Source organism: Dipodomys merriami, unplaced genomic scaffold, assembly GCF_024711535.1.
Source record: "Dipodomys merriami isolate MVZ:Mamm:240054 unplaced genomic scaffold, mDipMer1.0.p SCAF_33, whole genome shotgun sequence".
Classification (NCBI taxonomy): domain Eukaryota; kingdom Metazoa; phylum Chordata; class Mammalia; order Rodentia; family Heteromyidae; genus Dipodomys; species Dipodomys merriami.
This window is the reverse complement of record NW_027204826.1, coordinates 11,321,694-11,346,626: the sequence shown is the minus strand read 5'-3', so window position 1 is coordinate 11,346,626 and position 24,933 is coordinate 11,321,694. Positions and strand designations below refer to the sequence as shown.

Sequence of the window (24,933 nt, the reverse complement as noted above, 5' to 3'; positions counted from 1 at the left end):
ATTGTGTATCATTTATAATCAATATTGTAGATAACCTGACTACAAAATTTAAAGACTTGGAGGAACTGCCTGCCAGACTAGATATGTCACCTTGCCTAATAAATGTCCTCATTTACTGTAACTTGTCGACCCACTTTGACCTAATCCATGTCAAAGTACACAGGCCTTTAATAAAGCAGTATGTTTATTTCACATAGAAGAGAATTTAATTGGTACAAAAGTGCCAATCTGAAAAAAATTAAAATATGAAATCTTAAGCTATCACAGTTAAAAATCATGTTACTTTACTCATAAAAACATTTTTTTCATGAATAATTCATCTCTGAGGGCAATGAAATAATTTACTCATCCCTGAATGGAAATATTTTCCAACATAATGTGTATCACGTTTTCAATTTAAAGACTCTTCATGAAAACTTTAGAATATTGGATACATTAAGGTCAACATAATAATTGTTCATTGTAAGAAATTTGCTTTTCCACAAATAAATCTCATACTTTATATACAGTTAACAAAATGAAATGAAGCCATTTCAAAAGTAGACTACATTTCTAAATCAGAGTTGCCTAGAAAAGGGAGAAGTGAGAAGAATATCAAATATAAACAAATAAAATATAAATAAATATAAATATATTAAATATAAAAATATATTTAAAATACCTGCTGCTGGCACCAATGGCTGGTGCCTGTAATCCTTGCTACTCAGGAGGCTAAGATCTGGAAATCAAGTTTCGAAGCCAGCTTAGCAGAAAAAACCAAAAGATTCCATATCCAATTATCCAGTAAAATGTTTGACTAAAGGTGTACCTTAATTAGTAAAGCACCAGCCATAATAAAGAAATGGTATGAAAGGAAGAGGTCCTGAATTTAAGCCCTGTTACCTGCATACATACATACTTCCTTTCCCTCTCTCTCCCTCTCTCCCTCTCCCTCTCTCTCTCTCTCTCTCCCTTTCTCCCTCTCTCTCTCTCTCTCCCTCTCTCTCTCCCTCTTTCTCCCCCCCCTGTTTCTCCCCCTCTCCCTCCTTCCCTCTCTCTCTGTCTCACACATACATAACACACACACATACACATATGCCTCCACTTTGGGATTTTTGCTGGTTAATTTGAGATAAGAGTCACAAGGATTTGTCTGCCTAGGCTGGTTCTGAATCTGGATCCTCAAGGGGTTAGAGTTGGGATAGGAATTGTCTTTCATATGCTGGTGTGTACAGGTCCATCTCTTGGGGAGGCTTTGGAAACTAGCTGGAGGAAGTAGTCACTGGGATTATGTTTGTCTGAATGGTGTGCTGGCAACGGTGCATTCTTCCCTCTCTGTTTCCTGGTTGCCATGATGAGAACTGTTCTGCCCTGCCACACCATCCCCACCACGATGGGGTCTCAGCCTGTGAGCTACAGCAAGCCATTTCCTCTCCTCCTGTTATTTTCTGTCAAGTATTTTGTCATAAGTCTAACCAGTACAAAGACTTCTCAGGTTATCCTGTCTCCATCTCCCTAAGCCTTCTTCAGGGGACCTCACACTGCAGATCTGTAGTTGTCTTAAAGAGCTGTCAGATTATAGCTGCCTCAGAAGTCAGCTACAGAGGCTGAATGTAAGGGTGACTTGAATCACTTATAATACTGGCCCACCAGTTTCTTTGAGTATGTTCTTCTTAAGTCTCTTGTAACACTGTCAAATCCATTAAGACACTTTGGCTGTGTTCTTCTTAAGATGAAAAGATGCATCAAAAAAGGACATTCCTATTATTACTGTGCCATGACAATTGAGTGGCAGATCAGTCTACAGACAGGCGTTGCTCACAGTGGTGACTATCAGCAGAGAAAGAAAAAAGCAGTCCTCACAACCCAGTGCTTTGAAAGTTAACCACGGTCTTCAAACTTCGCTCACTGAATTGTGACTTGCTTCTTGGCAAATGCAAAGAAAAGTTTCTTTTACCAGTTGTCCCTGTTAGCCCTTTCATAATCAATAAGTTCAGTTATTTGGGGAGTGCTTATTGCTTGCTCATGCACACATTGACTATGGAAAAGCATCCTTCTATTTGCTCCCAGAAAGTGCCATGTAGACTAAATTCAATGCTGGTAACTTCTGTCGTCTAAGAAAAATGCACACCTACATTAGCAGATAGAATCATTATTGGATACTTACTCAGAAAGCAGTGGATGAATTCTTAACCAAGAACATTTGACGTGTAGCACTGAGCTCTATAGTCTGTGCGTGGACCACCATGGAACAACCCCAATGGGGTAAGCAGCAATACTAATGAGCTGCCCCTTAGACTTTCTAGTGGTACAGTGCACTTTCTTAGAAGAGCTCTTCTGTGTGTCATGGAACTTGTGTTCTGTTAGACATTGAGAAACAGAGAGGGGTATAAAACTGACCCTTTATCACACATCTGAAGAATACTTGTTTTTTGTAGCGCAGTAGTTAGCTTTTCCTCTATAGGAAATGGAGCTCCTTATATACAAAGCATCTGGGTTGTAGAAGTTAACGGTGTAGCTTTAGAAACTCACTCCCAGGCATTTCAGAGCACACACTAAATGTCTTTCTCATAATGTAAATATCATATAAAAGTCCAAGCTGTTAACTGTACTCACTCTTTCTATTGCTTCTTGTTCCTACTTTCTCTGTATTTGCTTAGAAAGTTAGGAGAATTGCTATTTCCATTTTTTTTTTCAGCTAAAAATATTTAAGTCCACACAGTGAAATTATTTGTACTTCAAACTAGTATTAAGGCTAGATAGAGATTAATCATTCATTTTTTAACACAGTTTACTTTAACTGATTCATAAAAAACATAAAATTGTACATATTTATGGGGTACCATACATGCATCAGTTAATAATTTATTAATCTCAGACTTAGAAACGAATGTAACATATACATTCAGTTAATCTAAGTCTCTAGAGAACTGTGAATGCACATGTATTTCTATTTGAAGACTGCCTTGAGTCATTGTAATGCAACTGATTTTCCAAGTTTGTGGCCTTCAATAAATTTCAGTGCTAGCAAGTTTATTCTAATAGAAACTGAATATCCCAGGAGTTGAGTTAGGATTCTGTTTGAATGAAAGGTTTTATATCTGCTTCCTAAAATGAGACCCAACAAACACGAGACTAAAATTGTGCTCTATAGGAATTGTTGGGTAGCTCTAAACAAAGGAGAAATTAGTGAACTGAAAAAGTAAGTAGAAATGTAAATAATGCAAAGGAGATACACTAGAAAAGTAAAGAAAGTCTGTAAACAAGGCTAAAAGACTAATAATAGGAATAAATGGGAGAGAATTAGTCAGTAAATTAAAGTGCAGACAGGTCTTATTTCAAGAGTAGTTATAACCTTGGAATGCAAATTTGTTCAAGGAAATTGACGTTCAGTGCTCCTTTTTGAGCTTTTTCAGATATTTGTGACAAAAGTTCCTTTCTTTATACTTGTGCTGCTTACCTAACTGAGCCTTTTCTGTTTTATAATAGTGCTTTAGTTTTCCTTCATTGCATAAGGCTTTTTATTCTTGCCTTAGGTTTTCTTAGGAAATTAACAGGATCATTTATATGGCTTCTGCAAATGTGGGCTGGCTGCTGGCTGACTGTGCTAATGTGTGATTACCGAAGTGTTCTAGATTGAGCTTTCTGTGGACAAATACGTATTTTCACTAAGTTTGAGAGTATGATTTGGGGTGCGAAGGGATTAATATGAAGAAAAGGAGCCTTGTTCTTCTAAACATCAATTAAAAGCAAAGAATGGCTGCCAGTTCTTCAAAAGACACAGAGTGGATGTTGAGTAGGATGAAGTAGTGTGAGGGTTGTAGCCTCGAGCTGAGCGTCTGCCAGCAAAAGTCTTTGTTATTTTGGTTCTGGAACTTACACTTGTTGTTGTTGTTTTTAAATAGTGGCGAGAATGTACTGTACCAGGAATGTCTGCAAGATGTTGTCAATTAACTTAAAAGTAAGAATCTGGGATTCCTATCAGTCACCATTTTCAGTAAAGTCCTGAAGTTCAAAACAGAGACAAGCCCAAGTTCAACTAAGGAACAGTTGAGGGTGCCATGCAAGGGGGAGGCATTTTGTTCCTCACTTCTGCCTGCCATGCCTTGTCAGGCAGTCATAAAGTTTCTTCCCCTAGAATCATCTCTGAAGGAATTCTTCATATATCTCCATACTTCTTCCCTAAAGCTCACTTAAGTCAGGACTGGCTCCCTAGTTTCCTGATCTTTTAAAGGAAGCAAAGAAATCGTTTATCACTTGTCTTCTTAGAAGGCCTCCTTAAAGTCCCAACTCTGCTATCACCCCTGCATGCCTTACGTACAGTGTCCTGCCCTCTCTTGCCCCCATCACTCTTGCTTCCTGCTAGGCCAAGGTGTCCTGGAGATACCCTGCTTGAATGGAAATGGTGTTCTGAGAGGCTTGACAGCCTCAACACACACGTGGTGAAGCAAGTAGATGGGCCTTCAAATCCCAGTTCTGTCTCTTAATAGTGGTATGACCTTGGCCATAGGAAGGTTATTTAATTTACATCTCAGTAATAGGGTAATATCAACACCTATGTCATAGCAGTATTGTGCTGTTTTAAATATACCAGTCAACAAATGTACAGTATGCAATGACTAGGAACAAGGGAAAGAAATGATAGAGACTGTATCTTCCTTCTTGTGCTCCAGAACACCTAGCACCTTAGCCCATCACGGATAAGTATTCCTTTGATGCTTTTAACTGCAACAGAAATAGAGATGCTGGGGCATGAATAGTTAGATGAACAGCAGAAGAAGCCTTTGGTCATTGTAATCACTTAAATTTAACAATTGTACCTTAATTTACAGTGTATAAGTATTGTATTAAATTATAATTCACTGTGAGATTTTATTTTGTGAATCTGAATAGATCAGAATGGCTATGATAATATAAAAGGTTTAATGGAGCCTGCATGTATGTGTGTGTATTTAAAAAATTATTATTCTGAAAAAGTAGTTGACATGTCCTTATTATAGAGGACATGATATAGGTAATTTAATTTTAAAATTTATTTTGAAATATGTGATAAATTACTCTGAATTCATTAGTGGAAAACCTGATATTTTATAGCAATTAAAATGCTGTAATTATGACTCATAGTATCTCTGACTTACTGAACTATGAAAATGGGCCTAACATTGATAGAGCATTCCAAACAGCCACTTTTGGTGGCTTGCCCTGGTGCTGAAGTTTCTATCGCCCATCGTCTTGCAGAAGGGAATGCATTGCCCTTTGAAAGATGAATTTTAACCTACTCAGTGCGCAGCAGACACAGGTCCTGGCCTGGCCTGTGCTGTCCTGCACGCTTGCTTTCCCAGATAGTGATGAGAGCTGAGCCCTCAGCTCACAGGAGAACTTTGTTTCTTCAGCGATGCTAGAGCCTTGAATTGACAAGGAAAGAATTCAAGTAGGGCCTCTGGCTTTCCCTAATTCTTTCAAAAGAAAAGAGGGAAATGCTTTCAGCTCAATAGAGTACATTGAAAAGCCACAAGGAGAAGGTCTGTGCAAGTGGACACCTCCCTTGCTTTATACATTTTACATATTGAGCACTTTTGCACACACATTTACAATGTTATTGATTGCATGGAAGTCTGGGTACCAGATGCTCAAGTCTGTAATCCTGTCTATTCAGGAGGCTGAGATGTGAGGATCACAGCTCAAAGCCAGCTGAGGCACAAAAGACTGTTTAAGGTCCAGTTAACCAACAAAGAAGCTGGACTGGAGGCATGGCTCCAGATTAGAATGCCAGCCTAGAGAGAAAAGGCTGAGCAAGAGCCACAGAGACTCTTGAGTTCAGGCCTAGATACCACAACACACACACACACACACACACACACACACACACACACACACACACACACACACACACACACACACACACACACACACACACACACACACACACACACACACACACACACACACACACACACACACACACACACACACACACACACACACACACACACACACACACACACACACACACACACCCCGAGTTTTAATGCATGGTATATTTGTTACAAAGTACTGTTACATTAATATTAATAGAAGGGGGAAAAACAGAATACTTAATAGCCAATAAATGTCTCTTCCAAAGTGAGTAAAGTTTTTCTGTTAAGCATATAAGAGGTATCTCAAAGCTTTTTCGTAGCAGATACTCCTATTTTGACTCATTATGATGAAAAATGCCTTCCCACAGTGCTTGGGCTTTTGCCAGCAGACTGCTTCCTAGCTAGCTGAGCGCACTCTCTCAGGAGGCTGTGGGAGCATGACCTTCACAGTCTGTGACCTTGCTGGCATTTTGTTCTCTGCCTCACCAGCAGGCTGTGCTGCACCAGCTAAAATGCTGAGCAGCTGGTTCTCTTCCCTATCCTGCACTCCCTTTCGGGATCTCTGTATGTTCAGAAGAGGAGATAAAGGACTAAGATGTCCTGAGCAGCACTTGGCTTTGCAGGGAATCGAGCTCAGCACCATCTCCATTGCTGGATTGTCTTAACAAGACAGTGAGTTAGGTATTGTTAACCTCAGAATACAGCAGAGGAGACTGGCTCAGAGCACCAGAAGCAGTAAGTCTCAGCCAGATTGTGCTGTTTGGAAAGCTTAAGTGTATTAAATACCCACATCCACAAGGCAGTATGCTGGGCAATGTGGAATCGATTTGAACACAGATGATACTAGTTTTGATATAGCTTTAAACCTAAGTCTTTCACTATTAACCAAGAGGTGCACACCACATTTTGTTACACTGAAAACCTGAGGCAAAATGTAAACCAAATAGCATTTTCAGATCATTAACTATTCATCTTTTTTTCTCTAAGTGGAAAGAAGGCAAAGCTACATCATTATGTGTCAACGTCCATTGAACTTTGTAGTATGATTTTGCATGTCGTCCTCTTCAGTAGTCTATTAGAGGAGTGACATGTCCCATCCACTTGGTTCCGTTCTGTGTCCTTGGCTGTCTCTAGAGGCTATGGCCTCTAACTTTTCTGTTAATAATTGTAGCAAGAAAAAGGGTAATAGAAAAATCACCATGAGATAAATACCATGCAGTGCTGCAGACAAGATCCTTGGAGGGTGGTAAAATGTAGCAGGCACATGTTGGAGAAGAAGAGGATATTTGCATAGTCACTGGGCTGGAGTTACCTAAAGGCTTCACCTGGGGCATGGAGGAGTTTCCAGATGTTTATACACCTGGCTGTGGCCGGAGGCCTCTTTTCCTCTGTGAGGCTGCTGGGAGAGCCCCTGTGACAGGAAGTTGTCTTCCTATCCTGAGGAATCCCAAAGAGGGGAACGGAGAATCCACTGTGCCTTTTGTCTTGAGCCCTGAAATCACACCCATCATTTCTGCCTCGTTTTAGATACTGTTAAGACCTCCCCACTAGGAAAGGGCATCTAGGCAGTAGCCCAGAAATTTCCCTTTCTCCCACCACCTCTCTCTCTGGGACCTGTCCCCCATGCTCCCAAATTTTGTCCCTTTGTGTAACTTGCTCCATCGCTAGTCCCAGACAGGATTATTATTACAGGACCAATAGTGGTAAGGAGAGGAGGCAGTGAACCCTTTCTTACCCTCTTCACCCACCAGGAACCCTTCCTTACCCCAGCCCTTTCTTACCAACCTCTCCTCCCACCCTGGGTGATAAATTATTCAGAACCCATCTGCGAGCTGTGAGATTTGTCCCAGCTTCTAATAGCAATGGTCATATCTCAGTTGTCATTTTCTATTCTGAGTTGCCACCTATTAATGTAGTATTCCTACCTATATCCCCAAGGCCTGGCATAGTACCTAAAAATCCTTGATATGGGAAAATAGTTATGGTTTGTTTGTGGTTTTGTGTGTGTGTGTGTGTGTGTGTGTGTGTGTGTGTGTGTGTGTGTGTGTGTGTAAGAGAGAGAGAGAGAGAGAGAGAAAATGTGTATTGTGTGTGTATGGTGTTGTTGTTGTTGTTTCTGTGCCAGTCCTGGGACTTGAACTGAAGTTCTGAATGCTGTCCTGAGATTTTGTGCTCAAGGCTAGCAGTGTACCACTTGAGCCACAGTTCCACTTCCAGCCCTTTGGTGGTTAATTGGAGACAAGAGTCTCACAGCCTTTCCTTCCCAGGCTGTCCTTCAAATGTGATTCTCAGCTCTCAGACTCCTGAATTGCTAGGATTACAGGTATGAGTCTCCAGCACCCAGCTTATGTTTTGAAATGTACAGGCATCTAAGACCCTTCTTATTTAACTATTTCAATTTAGGCCTTTTTCTCTCTTCAAACCTGGAGAAAGAGATCTTCAACCTTTTCCTATTTTCTCTTTGTATAAGCAGAAGCCTGGAAGTCCTTTCACAGATGATGGTTTTGCTTCAGGGAGCAAAAGGTTGAGCAAGGCTACTGCAGACTCTGAAGTGTGCTTCTGTGACAAAAAGTGCCAGAAGTAGAAAACACAGCTGGTCACCCATTGCTTGGCATGTGGGAAGTAATGGCCTGGACATTTGGTCTCTGCTGTCTTTTGGCCAGAGAATGGCCCATGGGACTTTGGGCCTGATTTTCACACCAAGTTTTTTTCCAGATTCTCCTTCCTCTTCCCCTGCCCCCTCTCCGCCCCCCAGTGCTCTGCTCACTCTGGAAAATAGGCAGGTTCTGCCTCTGTCTGGCACAACTGTCCTCTTGCAGACTCTTGCTTACCTCTTCTCATTCTAGGTAATTCCACCCTAGTCCTTGTTCACTGGCACCAGGTGCTGTCCACCTTCACACTGCCGGGTTAGCCTGGGATCTGGACTCTGCCTCACTTCTAATCCACACAGCAGCCACAGGGCAAACCTGCCCACTCCCATAGCTGCCTGGCTCCTGAGACCCCAGCCTGACCAACCCTGATCCCTAGCCCTCCATCACCCTCCTCGTCTTTGTATCAGACCAGACAAAAGATCTCCATCCATTTGAAACTTTTCATAGGGGTAGACTATTGGGAGAGCACAGGGGTAGACTATTGGAAACCATTTAAATAGGTAGAGAAGCCACTATAGTGGGGACTTAGAATGGTAGAGAGATACTGGGCTAACTTGGGAATATATAACCAAGGAGCGGGGTGGGGGTCAGAATGTAGGAAATTACTGAGTGGGTAAAGGAGTTCTTGTGAAGACAGGTCAGGAGTGGACATCACCCGAGAGACAGTAGAGGACAATGATCAGTTGTTGAGAGTGCTCAGATATGGAAGTGAGGTCTCGCTAACCAGGCTCAGGGGGCTTTCTTATGAAAACCAGATTTTATAGGGAAGGACACTTTTGGACCTACAAGAATTGGCAAAGCAGAAGTTTGCCCAAGCAGACATACTTCATCAGGAGCAGAAGTCAGCTTGTTTGGGTGGACCTGTCTGCTATACTTTGTGTAGCATGTTCTATGGAGAGGAAAAAGAGAAAATGAATGACCTACAGAAACTGTCTCTAAAATGGACATGCCTAAAAAAAGGTCACAGAATTTTCCTATGGAAGGAAATGCATTCATGTCCTACCCCCAGTGATTTCACGATGTACTTTTAGAAAATCAGAATCTAGACTGGCGGGGTAACTTGTCTACAAGCCAGAACCTAACACTGCAGCCGGTATGCTTTCCCACTCGGAATTTAAATCCACCACATTTTGTCATCCAGAATAGAAATGTTTAAATAGCACCAATGCTATGCACTGCATTTCATAGTTCACAGTATTATGGTGCCTACTGAAAAGAATGACAGCCCTTCTCTCTCTAATCCAGATTTAGGTCGGTCTCGAGAGCTCCAGTATGTGTACGTGGACAACAATATTCACCTGAAAGGCCTGCCCTCCTACCTGTACAATAAAGTCATCGGGTGCAGTGGGTAAGGTCCATGTCTCTCTCAGCACTTAAAAACAGATGGACTGCTTTTGCTCATTCTAGTCAATTTTGTCTTTGGCCTGAATAACGCTAGACCAAATATCTTACTGGACCAAGACTATTGGGCAAGCAGCCTAGAACATTGTGTGTTAAATTTAGCTGTTGAACTATAGGTTCAGTCAGTAGTTTATTACAGTTAAAAGAATCTGTACTTACTTTGTTTTTGCTATGGATAAAAACAGCTGTATTTATTTTATTTTTTGGTGGTACTGGGAATTCAACTCAGTGCCTTTCACCTGGTATAGGTAGGCTCTCTACCACTTGAACCATGCCCTTAGCCCTTTTTGCTTTAGCCGCTTTTGAGTAGGGTCTTGAGCACACCCTTTGAGGACACTTCCATGTACACTTTGCATGTAGCTGGAATGACAGATATGTACCACTGCACCAGTTATTGGTGGAGCTGACGTCTTTGTTCTCTTTGTTTGCCCAAGATAGGGAGAATATATTGCCTTATCTCTGACTTCAGAGCAACTGGGATTATAGGCGTGAGCCACCACACCTTCCAAACAGCTTTAATTTTTACCTAATGTCATGAAACTAGGTTTTTAGCCCCCAGGCCCAAAGTCCAGAGTACCATATTAGGTGTAGCCACTCACTCCCCTAGGCTAAATAGAGAGACATGGTGAAGGGCAAAAGGAGATTTATTCCATGGCAGCCATGGGAAGGCAGCACTCCAGTAATTCTCCAGTCATCTTCAGGAGTACAGACATTGGCTTCCAGGTAAACTCAAAGAATTAGGGGCAAGGAGTGATAAAGTATGCTTTGTGAAGACAGGCTTAAGTCACAGGCATGGCCTAGTTGACCATTAGCTCAGTCTTTGTCCCTTGAGAAGTTTCAGAAAAGTTATTACTGCTTCCACTGGAGGGAGGAGCAGTTTTGCCTTTCTCTACCCAATCAGGAGATGGCATAGCCGGCCTGAGGGGCAGTTTACCTTTTGTCATAAGATGCTATTGGTGAATCCTGTCTTTCCTGGAGCCCAAGGTGATTGTAAAGTGACTGCCTCAGAGAATGGCTCAGATCAAAGGGCACAGATGCAAGGTAAGAGCACTGAGTGTCAGCTGATGGACAAGGCCCAGAAAAAGCATATTCTGAGTTGCCCCTTACATTCCTTGAGCTATGACTGACATAAAATTGTATATATTTAAGGCTATGATATGTTGATTTGCTACACATGTACCATAGAAACAGCGTTTCCAACACAGAAAGTAGAGAAATCAGCATTGCTAAACATTTTTCTTCCTCTGAATTTCATTGCAATGATAATTTCACTAGTTATAACCCTTATGTCACAGACTTTATCAATTGGAAATACTTAAAACTTAACATTGGACATAGTCTTTCAATACGGCTCATGGTTCTAGCAACCAGACATTTCATTTTATGAGAACTGACAGTCTTGTTTTCAGAACAGCAGTAATCTTTCCTCTTCAGTCAGCTTTTAGAAAGATGCCTTCCACCTCTTCTATATAATCCAAAGTGTTTCCACCACTACTTTTCCTGCCTTACTTTTCCCAGCTCAGCAGCCAAAGGAGCTCCTTTAAGACTATTCCACCAGCATGCTTGACTCGTCCTGTCTTATTTCCCAGATCCTGCATAACTGGCACACTTCACATGTAGTTCTGTGAAGAGAGGGGAGGACAGCCATCTCCCATTGGCCACCTCCAGGGAATGCCATACGCCCTGATTGCTCCAGAGAGAGCACCTAGGCATCATGCCCTTCCCCTAGGACTCCTATACACTTGTTATCTTGGGATAGCACAAGTGAGTTCAGAGCCTGCATGAGATGGCTGATGAGAGATTTTTTTTTTCAAGAAGCTTCTGCGATGCTACTGAAATAGAGGTATAGAATGTGCCCTGATGTTTTTAGGTCAGTGAGTTTTTCCCACAGCTGGTTTCACTGTAGTTGTGATTAACCCTAGCAAGTCCTTGAGAGACTTTTACTACAGCCTAATTCTCCCAGTGGTGAAATGGCCTGAGTGACAGTGACTGTTGGCAGAAGATTAAGCACCATCAACTAGGTGATCAAAATCAGAACCATGGTGACACTTTTCATTATGCACATTGGCCACAGTGTAAAATGATAATGATAAGATCATGCCACAGGGAAATGTTTGTGTTTTTTTTGTGGGGGGTGTTTTTTGAGACAGTCTCAACTGTGTAGCTTATCTTGGCCTCAAACTCATGATCTTCCTACCTCATCCTCCTGAGTGTTGGGATTATAGTTGTATAGGCCGCATCTAGCTGAAAAATGGATACTTTACTACAGCCTTTTTAAAGGAGATCTCTGTTTTCAAGGCCAAAATCCCCATTAGAGGAATTATGATTCCTGCACATTCTGAAATATCATGAGACTAGTAAAAAGATTTGTTTAAATCTTCTTAATTAACCTGAAAGATCACATGAACTAAAGCACGTTGAGGCTGGGGCCCTGGCTTGAGTGGTAGAGTCCTTGTCTGGCAAACCCAAGGCCCTGAGTTCAAACCCTGATTCTGTCCCCTCAAAAGCACACTAAAGTACTGTGTAACCCCATCTGACTAAAAAAGTAGATTGACGGAGAAGACCTATTGTTGTGTTTTTCTCCTTAAAATTTAAATGTACCATATTAGATTGTTTTGAAATAACCTAAAAACACACTCGTGGCTAAAAGACCAGAGCTCTTATGTTCAAATCAACAGAAACAGCTCTGTGTGAGAAAGATGTGGTTGGGTGGATTGAATCCAGCCTACCCCATGTTTCCTGCTTCTGAAAGTTAGTGACATTTCTATTCAAAATAGGCACCTCCTCCCCTCCCCCCACCAAGGTATGAGTAGTTTGAAAACATGAATTATTTGGGTTTTATCCAAATGGCTATTCCACACCATCTACCTACCACGCCAACTTCCGCATTCCTGTTTCCATGTCGATGCTCCTTATTACCTCTTTGCTACTAGTCTCTTCCCTGATCACCGTATTGTGGCCACATGGTTTTGTAAGAACCATCTAACCATCCCGTGAATAAAAGCCCTCTCAATGTTTAGTTCTGCTAGCATTCTTGGAATCCTCCTCCTACCCTTTCAAACCCTGGTCCCTCCTGCCAGCCCTCCTGAAACTGCAGACAGAGCCCTAATCTTCCGTCCTTTGCTGTTGCCCACACCCTGTTCCCCCCTCACACATATACAAGCCCTGCTGGAATCAGAATCCTGTGGACTCTGCTCATCCGCTCTCCACTCCACATCAGAGCACTTGTGTTGTAATTCCTCTCCTGAGCAAAGGGGGTCATTTCAGTTTTTTCCCTTTTGAGGGGCAGGGACAATACTAGGACTTTGAGCTTGCTAGGCTGGTACTTTACCACTGGAGCCACACTCACAGTCCTTTTATGTATTGGTTATTTTGGGGTCTTGATTTATGACTGATCCAACCTGGACTTCAGGCATCCTATTTGTGTTCTCCTGTCTCTGGGAATGACAGGTATGTGCCCCTGACAGTAGTGGGGTTGAACCCAAGGCCTTGAAGTTACTAGATTGTATCAGGCCCACTTAGCCACACCTCCAGCACTATACCACTTGAGCTATGCCACCAGACTAGCTTTTTGCTGGTTAATTGGAGATGGAGTCTCATTTTTTTTTCTGCCCAGGCTAGCTTTGAACATTGATCCTCTAGATCTCAGCCTCCTGAGTGTAGTTAGGATTATAGGAGTGAGCCACCAGCACTTGGCTTCATTTGGTTTTTGAATCTCAGTGCTCTGCAGCTCTGTTCTGATGGAGAGAAGCAAGGAACAAATGAAAGAACGTTTAACAATTGAATGAGTCCAGGCTTTCTGCCTTCCAGGCCTGTGCTGATGTATCATTGCTGGTTTTGCTCAGGGTTAGAGATACTATCTTAGATCATGTTCACAGAGCCAAGTTTACTGGCTGGTTGGCCATCTAAGAAAAATATCAGAACTTTTAAAGGGGAGGTAGAGTGAGACCAGACTGCTAAGGGTTGGTGACCGAAGGAACAAGGACATCTCTGCCTTCTGGTTATGGGTGGCTGTAGGCAATGGGCCAAACTCGGCCAGAATCTTTTTCTTTACTAAAGTTATTGTCTGCCATTTGAAATATTTGTGGGCTTTGCTTTTGCTGCACAAAACCTCTGTTACTTTTTTTCATTAAATTTGAAAGATTCCATCAGCCTCCATTGGGAAAAGGTAGCAAAAATGAGAAAAGAGAGTTCTCAGAGACAATCTCAGCTCCTTCAGAGCCATCCCTGTTGGAAGTGCCATGACTTAGCTTCGGTCTAACAGACAGATGTCTCGTTTCTGAGGCAGGATGCAGAATGGGGCCCAGGACAGCACGTGACCACAATGAAAAGCAGTGGGCACTTGAGTAGTCCCACATTCCCAGACGTGGGTGCAGCCCCTTCTCCTTCCCCTGGTTCTGATAGCACTGGATGTGTCTCTCTGCAGCTGTGGTGCCCCCATCCAAGTGTCTGAGGCGAAGCTGCTCTCCTTTTCCTCGGGACAGCTGACCGTCTTCCTTCCAGCCGAGGTGAAGGCCATAGGGACCGAGAAAGATCACGTTCTGCCCCTGCAGGAGCTGGCCATGAGGAGTCTCTATCACACCTACCACATGTTTCTAAAAGGTACACAGGCTTCTCTTGCGTCTCTTAGTGAACAGTCAAGTGTGTTTTATACTGCCTGGCTTGGCCGACATCTTGTAAAACATTTTTATTGTGGTAAAAGATATGTGACACAAAATTTACTACTTTGTGTAAACATCTAGTTAGGTGGGATTATGTGTATTCATACTGTTGTGCAATAGAATTAATTTCCTTCCTCTTCTACTACTTCTCCTTGCTTTCTTTAAGTAGTTGTACAAAAGAGTTACCATTCCACAAAGTAGTTTATGAGCACACTGCATCTTGAACAGTGTCATCCCTTTCATCCTTCTCTCCCATGTCTCCCCACCTCACCCCCTTCTCTCAGTTTTCCTAATTTTCTAGGATGTGCATCAAATTTTGTGAGACTACCATTTGGCTCAAGAGATCTTCCTGCCTCAGCTTTCCAATAGCTGGGCCTACAGGCATGTAACACAGTGCCTGACTGGACCTTTCAATATTTTTAGTATTTTTTCAATACTGGTCCTTTTGTTCCTCACCCCCAAACACAGGATGCATTCTTTGCCTTCTTTAAATATACTTACTGACGTTAAAACCATACTTCAGTGAAGGAAATGAGCGTGTAGAATCTGTACGCACTCTACATGGAAGTGACCCTTGACCATAAGATCTTATCCTTAATGCAAACTCAAACATCCCTTCAACAGAGCAGGATTGTTCCTTGCTGTCTTCTCACATCTGAGAAACATAAGAACCTTTGGTAGTATTGCCCCAGTGTGCCAAGTCTTGTTTTGGAAAGAATTTCAAAGCACATGTATTTTTCGTGTTGTGGGGCATGTATCTAAAATACCCCAAGAGAGCACCAGGCGGGGCTGTGGGCAGCTCAGTGTAGATGTTCCGAGCTTAGCATGTGGAGGCCTTGGAATCAGTCCCAGCACCAAACACAGGGAAGTATAAGGCAGTATTATTCAGACAAAATTTCTTATTAATAAAAAATACATTTAGGTGTTTTTAAAGCTACCAGTGTTTTGTCTTCATATATACTCATACATACATGGATATGCAAATATACATGTCTCTAAAAATGTACCCTTCCAGCAATATCGAGTGTAAAGTTGTTTTTAAAACGTAAGCAGAGAGTATGAAGTGAGACAGACATGGAGAGAGAAAGGAAGAGCAAAGGCAGCAGTGATACTCACTAGACACTGTTGAAAAGGAGCTATGCAACTGGTGCGTAGCGGTGAGAGGGAAAACCTGGGCGAGAGCTGGGGAAGAGCAACCGGTCACAAAAATGATGAGCGTTTCCTTCTCGATGAAGATCTTTGGTTTTGGATTTTACCTCAATATGGACATTCCTGTCTCTGCAAGGTGCTTAGCAGCATAGCCTCAGAGTAGATTTATGTCAGGATTGCATGGTTGTAGGGATGTTTTGCTGCTGGCCACATCCCTTCATGTACCTTAGACCAAGAATGCTCTGAACCCAGGGGAGTGAGATGCAGAAAGGCGTGGGTCCTTTATGTCCGTTGTCCTTGGCGCCCACATTTCATTTATATAGAGTATATATGAAAATAGGTATACATAATATTATGTACAAATCATATATAATATTCTAGCCCTAGTTGATGATTGATTGACAGGTAACAGTAGATTTAGGGTAGTTCAATGGAAGTTAGCAATAGACTTCAGACCCGGCCTCTCAGTTCTTAGTTCTTACAAAGGCTGGCAAAGCCCTGTCTGGATAAATTGATGCCTTTTTGATCCTTGTTCTTAAAGACTATTTGATCTTATTCTTTCCTTGACTCTACCTCAGGACAGCTTCTGGTTTCCCTTCAAAGAGGAGATTTTCATTTTCTTTTTGTATGAAAACTGTAAAAAAAAAAATCTTTCATTTCCTAATAATGTTAGAGTTTTATTGAATGCCTATCAGATAACAGAATTTTCAACACAAAGTACTTTTAACTAAATAGTTTTACAAAGGTTCGAATAAACTTATTTGGTAACAAAGAAAAGGATTTGAAAAAAAGTCTGGTTTAAGGGAATCTTTTTTTTCCAGTCATGTGTGTGTGGTTTTTTTTTTTTTCTTGTGTTCCAGATTTGAACTTCTTGTCTCCGATCTCCTTACCCAGAAGTCTCCTGGAGCTGCTGCACTGCCCCCTGGGGCACTGCCACCGGTGCAGCGAGCCCATGTTTACCATCGTCTACCCCAAGCTCTTTCCCTTGAGGGAGACGCCAATGGCAGGGCTGCACCAAGGGTAATCATGCTTAAGTGGGCACCAGGGTTTATGCCTGGGTGAGGGGTGCAGCATGGGGAAAGAGAAGGCTGAGCATGAAAGCACAGTTAAATCTGCAGCTTTCAAGAAGTATCAGATGCTTCCTGAGGTACAGCTAAAGACAACAAGTACACATTTCAGCATTACAAGAAAGCTAGACTATTCTTTTATCGGTCGTACACAAAACCAGCTTGACTGTGTTCTTCAGGGTAGCTCGTTCTTTGTGGGAATGTTTTCCTGCCATGCCCCTGTTCACAATAGTCTAGGCAGCAAGGATGCAAGAAAAACAGTCCTTGTATAATGGGCCGCACCCAGCCCTTCTGTTTAGTTGCTAACTGGAAGAATATGAGCACACCCTGTACACACACGTGCATGTGGCATGCTCATGCCACCCTGTTTCCTGGCATCATGCCTGAGTCCGCTGAGAATGCTCACAAATTAAACCCCAGTGTTGATTCTCGGTTAGAAAGAGAATTCCTGACAATTAAACCTAGGACCGGGGATGAAAACTCCCCATGTGCATGCACCAGCTTGGTTTATCCATCCTCAAATGTGTGATTGTCTAAGTGGGAAAAATTTAAGGTTTGGGGGGAAAAAAGCCATTTAATACCTCACTTATCCCTTAAATGTAGTATTTGGGGTGAATCCATTTTCCAGGTAACAGAACTCTATGACTCTTGTCAGTGTTAACTAGTCTTTCCATTATGATCAGTTATTTTAGTTAGTTGGAGTTGTTTTTTTTAGGGGTTTTGTTTTTTGCTTTGTAGTTCATGCTAGCTTCAAAGTCTTGACCCTTCTGACTCTGCTTCCTGGGTGTTAGGATTGCAGACATTTATTACCTTGCCTGGCCTCATTGTGATCATTTTTATGGAAAAATTTTCCTCACACTTTTTTCTTTTCTCTTCCTCCTTTCTTCCCTTCCTTTCTCCTTTCTCTCTCCCTCCCAACTTGCTTCCTTCTCTTTTCCTTTTTGTTTTCCCAGTGCTGGGGATGGAACCCAGAGTTTCGTGAATACTCTTACCTCTGAACAACACACACACACACACACACACACACACACACACACACACACACACACACACACAGTTTCGTGAATACTCTTACCTCTGAACAACACACACACACACACACACACACACAGCTGCTTTCCTTCATCTCTTCATCTCCCAAGTACAGTCAGTGTGTGCAGCATTCAGGGCATGGACTTTGCTCCTCACAGGCCTGGCTCTTCCTCTGTGAGAGCTTGGGCAGGTGCTGAGCTCTGAGCTTCAAAATGGGGGTAGTCTCCTGCATGTTGGGGGCCATTGCGATGAGTCACAGATAAAGAAGGCAAACACCTTATTCATAATAGATTTCCAACAAGTGGGTTACTTACTCCTTGTCTATACCTGCTTCTTCTAAAAACTGTGTTTATCCTTTTCTTGCTCTAGTTCATCCCATTTGGTACGGTTTCAGTTCCTGTTTCCTACACACAGGAGCCATATTCTGAACCTTGGTGCTTGTCTTGAGAAAAACAAACCAACCCCAGACTCAAACTCAGAATGTGTGTCCTGCTGTACAGGTCACTTCTCAAGCCAAATGTTTAGGATTTTCCCTGTACACCAAACAAGCCATTGGTCCTGCAGTGGGAGACTGATCTAGGCCTCCAACTCAGTTAGTTCTGACACTGTCTGCCTGTGGGTAGCACAGGTTCTCACCCTGACTCCCCCATGGGGAGGTTAGTAAGAGTCTCTGAGCTTTATCCCTCCATTAACAGGAGGAGGATAAGAGATGTCTACTTAGCCCTTTGTGGATTCACAGCCATCATCCATGTGACAGGCCCTGGATCACTGTTGAAATACCAAGAAAATGCTGAGGATTCCCACCTACCTGTATAGCTTACAGATGGTTTATTTCTGATTTTATTGTATTTGTAGCAAATGAACTTCATGCTTACAAGATACCACAGAAAATCTTATTGAACTGTACCTTCTTCATGTGATAATAATTACACACTTTACTATGGAAGGCATTTCCTTACTGCAAATAGGAAAATGAAAACAAAACAGGGTAGTCAGAATGCTCAGTAGCCAAATTCTAAATTTTAAATAGCTGTTTTTAAAAATGAACTTCTGTTTTTCTTTTTGCAGTACAAGGGTTTGAATTCAGGGCCTCTTACCTTAGTTATTTTTTCAAAAAGGGTCTCACATTCTTGCTTAGTATGACAATCCTACCTACCTATGCTCCATTCCCCAGTATCTGGAATTATAGTCATGAACCACTGTACCAGCTTAAATTGGAACTTAAAGTAGAACCTTCCAATGAAGTCATTTTTTGTTATCTTTATAGAAATGTGGGCACCATAATTAGCATTCGCATTTCCCACTTATGACTAGAAATTAGGTATGAATAAGCTTGGATTGTTTCAGAATAGAAATATAATAGTACTAATCTGGTAAGATGAATCTATTGAGTATCGAGGACTTGGGCAAAGTGCTTTTGTTGGACAAGGCCAGACCGCCTGTGGGTGAGGCAGAGCTGAAATGCCAAGACATGGATGTCTGCTGGGTCTCACACACACATTATCATTTCATCCAGCAGACTCCCATATTGGCAGGGAGACTGTGTTCAAAGCTGAGACTTCAGTTGGCTATGATAGTCTTTAAAGTACTTCTTTTATAACTGAAACCAAAATACTTGAATTTCCAGGCTGAAAATAAAATCAGTATTTTCAATATCATCAACTCTAAAAAGTCTTGATCATATTATTTTGGACTTTTTATAATATATTCAACTTAGTTCTCATTGCTTGTCATAAACTAATATATTATATCAGCTAGTATCTAAATTCATGTGGACATCTGGTATTATTTTTAAAGGGAACATATTGAATATTCTTCTGAAATACCAAGTTCCATGGAAGTGTTAACTTTTGTCCTAAATTTAATGCAGAATGAAGGAAAAAGTTATAATACTTTGCATTATTTTTAAACCTTCAACTGCACGTAGCAGAGAAAAATGGCTAGTAAGTTCATGACTTGTATCCTCTACACATAGCACACATTCATTCTGAAAACTTTATTATTTCTTTATTAAAATAAAGAACTTCAGATGGATACAATCAATTTTTTTTCTTGTCAGTCATGGGGCTTGAACTCTGGGCCTGGGCTCTGTCCCTGAGCTCTTCAGCTCAAGGCTAGCGCTCTGCCACTTGAGCCATAGCACCACTTCCAGTTTTCTGGTGGTTAATTGGGGATAAGAGGCTCACGGACGTTCCTGCCCTGGCTTTGAACTGTGATCTTCAGATCTCAGCCTCTTGAGTAGCTAGGATTACAGACGTCAGCCACTGGCACCTGGCACAACCAATTTCTTATGTGTCCTCTCATGACCGAAGCAAGAAGGAAGGGGCGGTTAGCCATCTAGTACCTCTTATGGGGAACTACTTGATCTATGAGAGATTTTAAATTCTAACCCTATATATTCAACAAGGATGTCCTTTTACTGTTTCTTTTTGATACATATTTAAAGGGATTAAAAAATCTTTTGCCTAAAATTTTATACAGATTAAAGAAAGAAAAGGAAAGATTGGTATAGGGAAATATTTCTGATTACTTGAAAACCTTTTACAATGGATTCACAAAAAAATAGGCGTGATTTGATCTGATTTTTGTCAGTCAGTCATGGGCGTGAACATTCACGTGTCTATGTATACATAACACATATTTAAACATCTGTATATATGTAGACAAAAATTTAGAGGACCCATACAACCCAAGTAACAGTGGCTTCCTTTGAGAAGTCTCGAACTTTTGCAACAGTATTGCCTTGGAGATCAAAACCATTTTTAATTATTACAACATTAGGAGGCCAGTGGTTTCCTGTAACAATTCCTCTCAAGTTACTTGTGAATGGCTGAGAAAAAAACTCACCTTCTCCTCTGTTAATGCATCTAGTCAGCCAGTAAACACTGTTTGTCCCCAGCCTGTGATGGGGCAGCACCTGTGGGGAGATGGCACCGTGGGCCACACTCGGGCAGCTTTCAAACCCGGGATGACATTGCCTGGTTCTTTGAGGAATTTCTGTTAGGGTTTTTAAAAAAGAAAAACTATGTATGTACATATATGTGTGTGTGTGTGCGTGTGTGTGTGTGTGTGTGTGTGTGTGTGTACATACACACACATAGTCTTTTATTTCTAGCTTCCAGGCCAGCGCACTAACATGAGAGCTCCAGATGTTGAGTCCTTGTGCCTTGTTTAGAGACTTCAGACAGCGTGCAGACTGTCTTGTTCTTACAGTTTCTTTTCATCTTCCAGAACCAATTAGTACTCCCTTCTCTCTCTCACTCATAGTTTACTTTTTACCGATCTCTACCAGGGAATTCTTACCCAGTTTAGTTACATGAAACTTCATTTTTTCCTTGCCCTTTCCTTTGGGTGCCCATTACTTTTCTTCCTATGAAACCAAGTAATACCAGTGACAAACCATGTGCATACTTGTTTGGAGTCATCGTCTGCTCCCCACCCCCACCCTGCCAGGTCAAAATTTATTCATTGACACATTTTTAGGTGACTCAGGATATGTCCCATAAGTAAAATACTGCCCTGCCTCCCGACAAATTTAAGTCAGTTGTTCTTTACTGTTTGTTCCTCAATGTATCATTCAGAAATTAGTTTTTGACATCTACTGTGTGCTATACTATGCACTGGGTACTGCAAATTCTGCTATAACCAAAGCACATTATTACACACACACACACTTTTCACTCCGAGAGTCAGCTGACCAACCAAGAAGGAAACAAGTATGTGGCATGTTAAGCCTTTCCTACACACAGAATCTTCCCAGAAGTAGTTACCACTAACTTAAATGTCTCAAGCAGATACAGTAGACTGGTAAATGAGTCTTCCTTAAGTTCATATGTACACAGGCATGCAATTTCATCTGATCAGCTCTTACAAATATTATTTTTCTTTTGGCTTGAATCTCTGTATGAGTCAAAGATATGCTTTTTTAAATTTTTAATCAGGAAACACATTTGCAGGGGAAAAAATCCCACATTTCTTATGATATTTGTGAGCTCCAATATGTGCCAACAGCATTGTGATTTGTTCTTTTAAGGAACAGTAGTATTTCTGTATTTTAAAAGCGAGCTCAAATGCTCTTTCTTCTGCCTTGCCTGTTTGCTCAAAGATTTCTCAAACCACAAATGTAATGTCTGATGTTCTTTGTGGACTCAGCCTCTTTTTTTTTCTTAACGGGAGACCTTGTTGCTAAGCTCAAAGTTTCACCTCTAAAACTCACCTCTGAGACCACAGGGTCTGGATTTTAAAGGACTTAACCCGCACCAATTCATCTTAAGGTGGTAGATTTGTTGGTATACTTGTAACAACTCAGATCATTAATACAGTAAACAGATACAGCCTGTTATTAGATGAATTTCCCCAAAGCAACATGAGTCCCTAGCCTTGGGATTTCTTTGTAGCAGAGATATGATACCTCAGGTTGCACACATTCACACACACACACACACACACACACACACACACACACACACACACACACACACACACACACACACACACACACACACACACACACACACACACACACACACACACACACACACACACACACACACACACACACACACACACACACACACACACACAGAGCAACCAGTATCCTAAAGAGTTGGTGCTGATGCAATAGGCATTATCCTTCAGGGAGGGTAAAACCTATTCCTTTGTGGACCTAGCAGCTTTGCTTGGAAGCTTTACTTTTAAAAACTCATTGGTTTTAGTAGCTGCTGAATCCTTTGGTGTATGAGTGGTTTAAGTGTAAATTTTGCCTTAAAAAAACAAAGCAAAACCAAAACACAAGGAGAGTTGAGTTTTGTCAGCTAATCCTCTACACTACATTCGCATTTAGTATCTGAAGTTCATTTTAATTGAGATTTATCCAAATATATACATACCCTGATGTCTGTTGCATTAAAAATTACCTGCTGTAGAGCTGAGTATGATAGTGCATGTTTTTAATTCCAGCACTCAGGAGTCTCAGGCAGGAGGGGGATGAGTTCAAGACCAGACTAGCCTTGGGACTGTCTACATAGACAATCATGGTGTGCCATTTGCAGACAAATAGTTTTATTTCTTCCTTCCAGCTTGTATGTCTTTTACTTCTCTTTCTTGCTTAAATACAGTCGTTACAACTTAGTGCTATGTGGGCTGAGGTTACGCTCTACTGCTGAGCCATACCCCCAGACCCTTTTTTTGTTGGTCATGGGGCCTGAACTCTCGGCCTGGGCGCTGTCCCTCACTTCTTCAGCTCAAGGCTAGCCCTCTACCGCTTGAGCCACAGCACCACTTCCATTTTTTTCCAGGCCCTTTTTATGATGGTTATTTCAAGATAGGGTTTCCTACCCAGGCATACACCTAGACCACAGTCATATTTTTCTGCTTGCTTCTAGAGCTAGGATAACAGGTATACACCACCATACTCAGGTCTGTATGTTAAGACAGAGTCTCTACCTGGGCTGGCATGGAACTGCCATCCTCTGGGTCTCAGCTAGGAGTGATCCTGGGCCACCAGTGAAGGCAGACTCGAGAGTAGGCAGTGGAGAAGCCTGGAAACATGCAGCATAGCCAATGTGTAAAGCTAGCAGGGGATGCACTTCCCCTAACCAGATCGAGTCTGAGGCCCCCAGGGAGCTTCTGTTCAGGCATGAGTTTGAGGGGATTCTGTTGTTACATTGAACTGCGTGATCCAATTCTGAAATTACTTCTGTAAGTAAACACATCTGTAGGATAAATTCCTTAAAAGTAGGTTGCTTAAGCTCTCCAGTACAAAGGTGGTGTTGATAAGTTAGTGACATTTTCTGTTGTACAAGTGTTATAATATACTACAAGTTCTGTGATTGCACTGCTCATTTTGATAAGCAGGATTCAGAACAGACCATGGAAAAGGCTTATTTTTCCTGAGGTGAATGTCATCCAACACCAAGAGTGAGCACACACCATGCTCACATGTGCACATACCTGCTTCCTGTTCCCTGCTTTAAAAGGATATTTCCATTTTTATAATGCAGTCTAATGACCATGCATAGTTGGTTATTTTGTATGGATGCTAGTACTGGTGCTTGAACTCAGGGTCTAGACACTATCCCCTAGCTTTTCACTCAAGGTTAAAACTCTACCACTTGAGCCACAGGTCCACTTCCAGCTTCTTGGTGGTTAATTGGAGATAAGAGTCTCACAGACTTTCCTGCCCAGGCTGGTTTTGAATTATGATCCTCAGATCTCAGCCTCCTGAGTAACTAGAATTATAAACTTGAGCCTGTACCAACACCCAGCCTTAATTGTTTGTTTGTGTTTTTGTTTTAACAAAAAAAAAGTGTCTCCAATGGCAAGAATTCAGACACTTCATTTTTAAATTATTTTTATCATATATTAGTTGTACAGTGTGAGAGGGTATACATTATAACATTTCCATATATGCAATCAGTGTATCCTGATCAAATTCATTCCCTGTGTCCCTCTCTCTTCCTCTTTGTAAAACAATTTCAGCAGCTTTCCTTGTTCTCTTCTCACTCGTCAATAATCTACTTCAGCCATATTAATCCTCACCCATCATCTCCCTGGGTCCTCTTCTCCCATACCTGCCCCTCCCCAACTGAACTGTTCTATTTAGTATCAGGCATACTCTATACTGCAATCAGAACAGCCCGCTCTATTGCTCTCTTCCCTCCTGACCCCCACTCCCCCCAAACTCCTATTGATCAACTGCCTTAATGTATTACTTATACCATCTCCATACACCAGTGCATAGTGTATTTTGAAATAAAGAATCCAGCCTTTAATCTCACACTAACCCTGTTCTTCTTCCCCCTCTTCCCTTCCAGGAGGACAACTGTCAGTTTTGTGGCTTACTGCTGTTCCACCCAGTGTCTAAAGACCTTTGACCTGCTGGGCTGATGAGCGCTTCAGAGCGTGGGAGAGCTGGCAGCATGGCACTGTGGCTGCCTGCAGGTTGCACATGCCACGAGAATCCAGCCAGGCGCGACTGGGCCCTTCTTCCACCCTGCACTGTCCACCGCAGGGGCCGCCAGAACTCTCTGGAAATGTTGTGATTGGGCTTCCCAGCAAAATTGCCTTCCCCCTTCCCCCCACGTTGGAATATATCCTCCCCCAAATTAAGGACATGTTGTCTTCTGTGGTTTTT

General features: G+C 41.9%; 1 protein-coding gene across 2 annotated transcripts in view; it reads left to right on the top strand.

Annotated features, from left to right (window-relative positions):
* The window catches only part of Lrrc28 (leucine rich repeat containing 28), a 78,434-nt gene extending 53,509 nt beyond the window's left edge, over nt 1–24,925 (top strand). For both annotated transcript variants that reach the window (XM_070043160.1, XM_070043161.1), the window contains exons 6-9: nt 9,734–9,836; nt 14,316–14,491; nt 16,560–16,719; nt 24,614–24,925. In XM_070043160.1, coding sequence (XP_069899261.1) covers nt 9,734–9,836; nt 14,316–14,491; nt 16,560–16,719; nt 24,614–24,686 — 512 coding nt within the window. In that variant the 3' untranslated portion in view covers nt 24,687–24,925. The remainder of the gene's footprint in view (nt 1–9,733; nt 9,837–14,315; nt 14,492–16,559; nt 16,720–24,613) is intronic.
* The last annotated feature ends 8 nt before the right edge of the window (nt 24,926–24,933 follow it).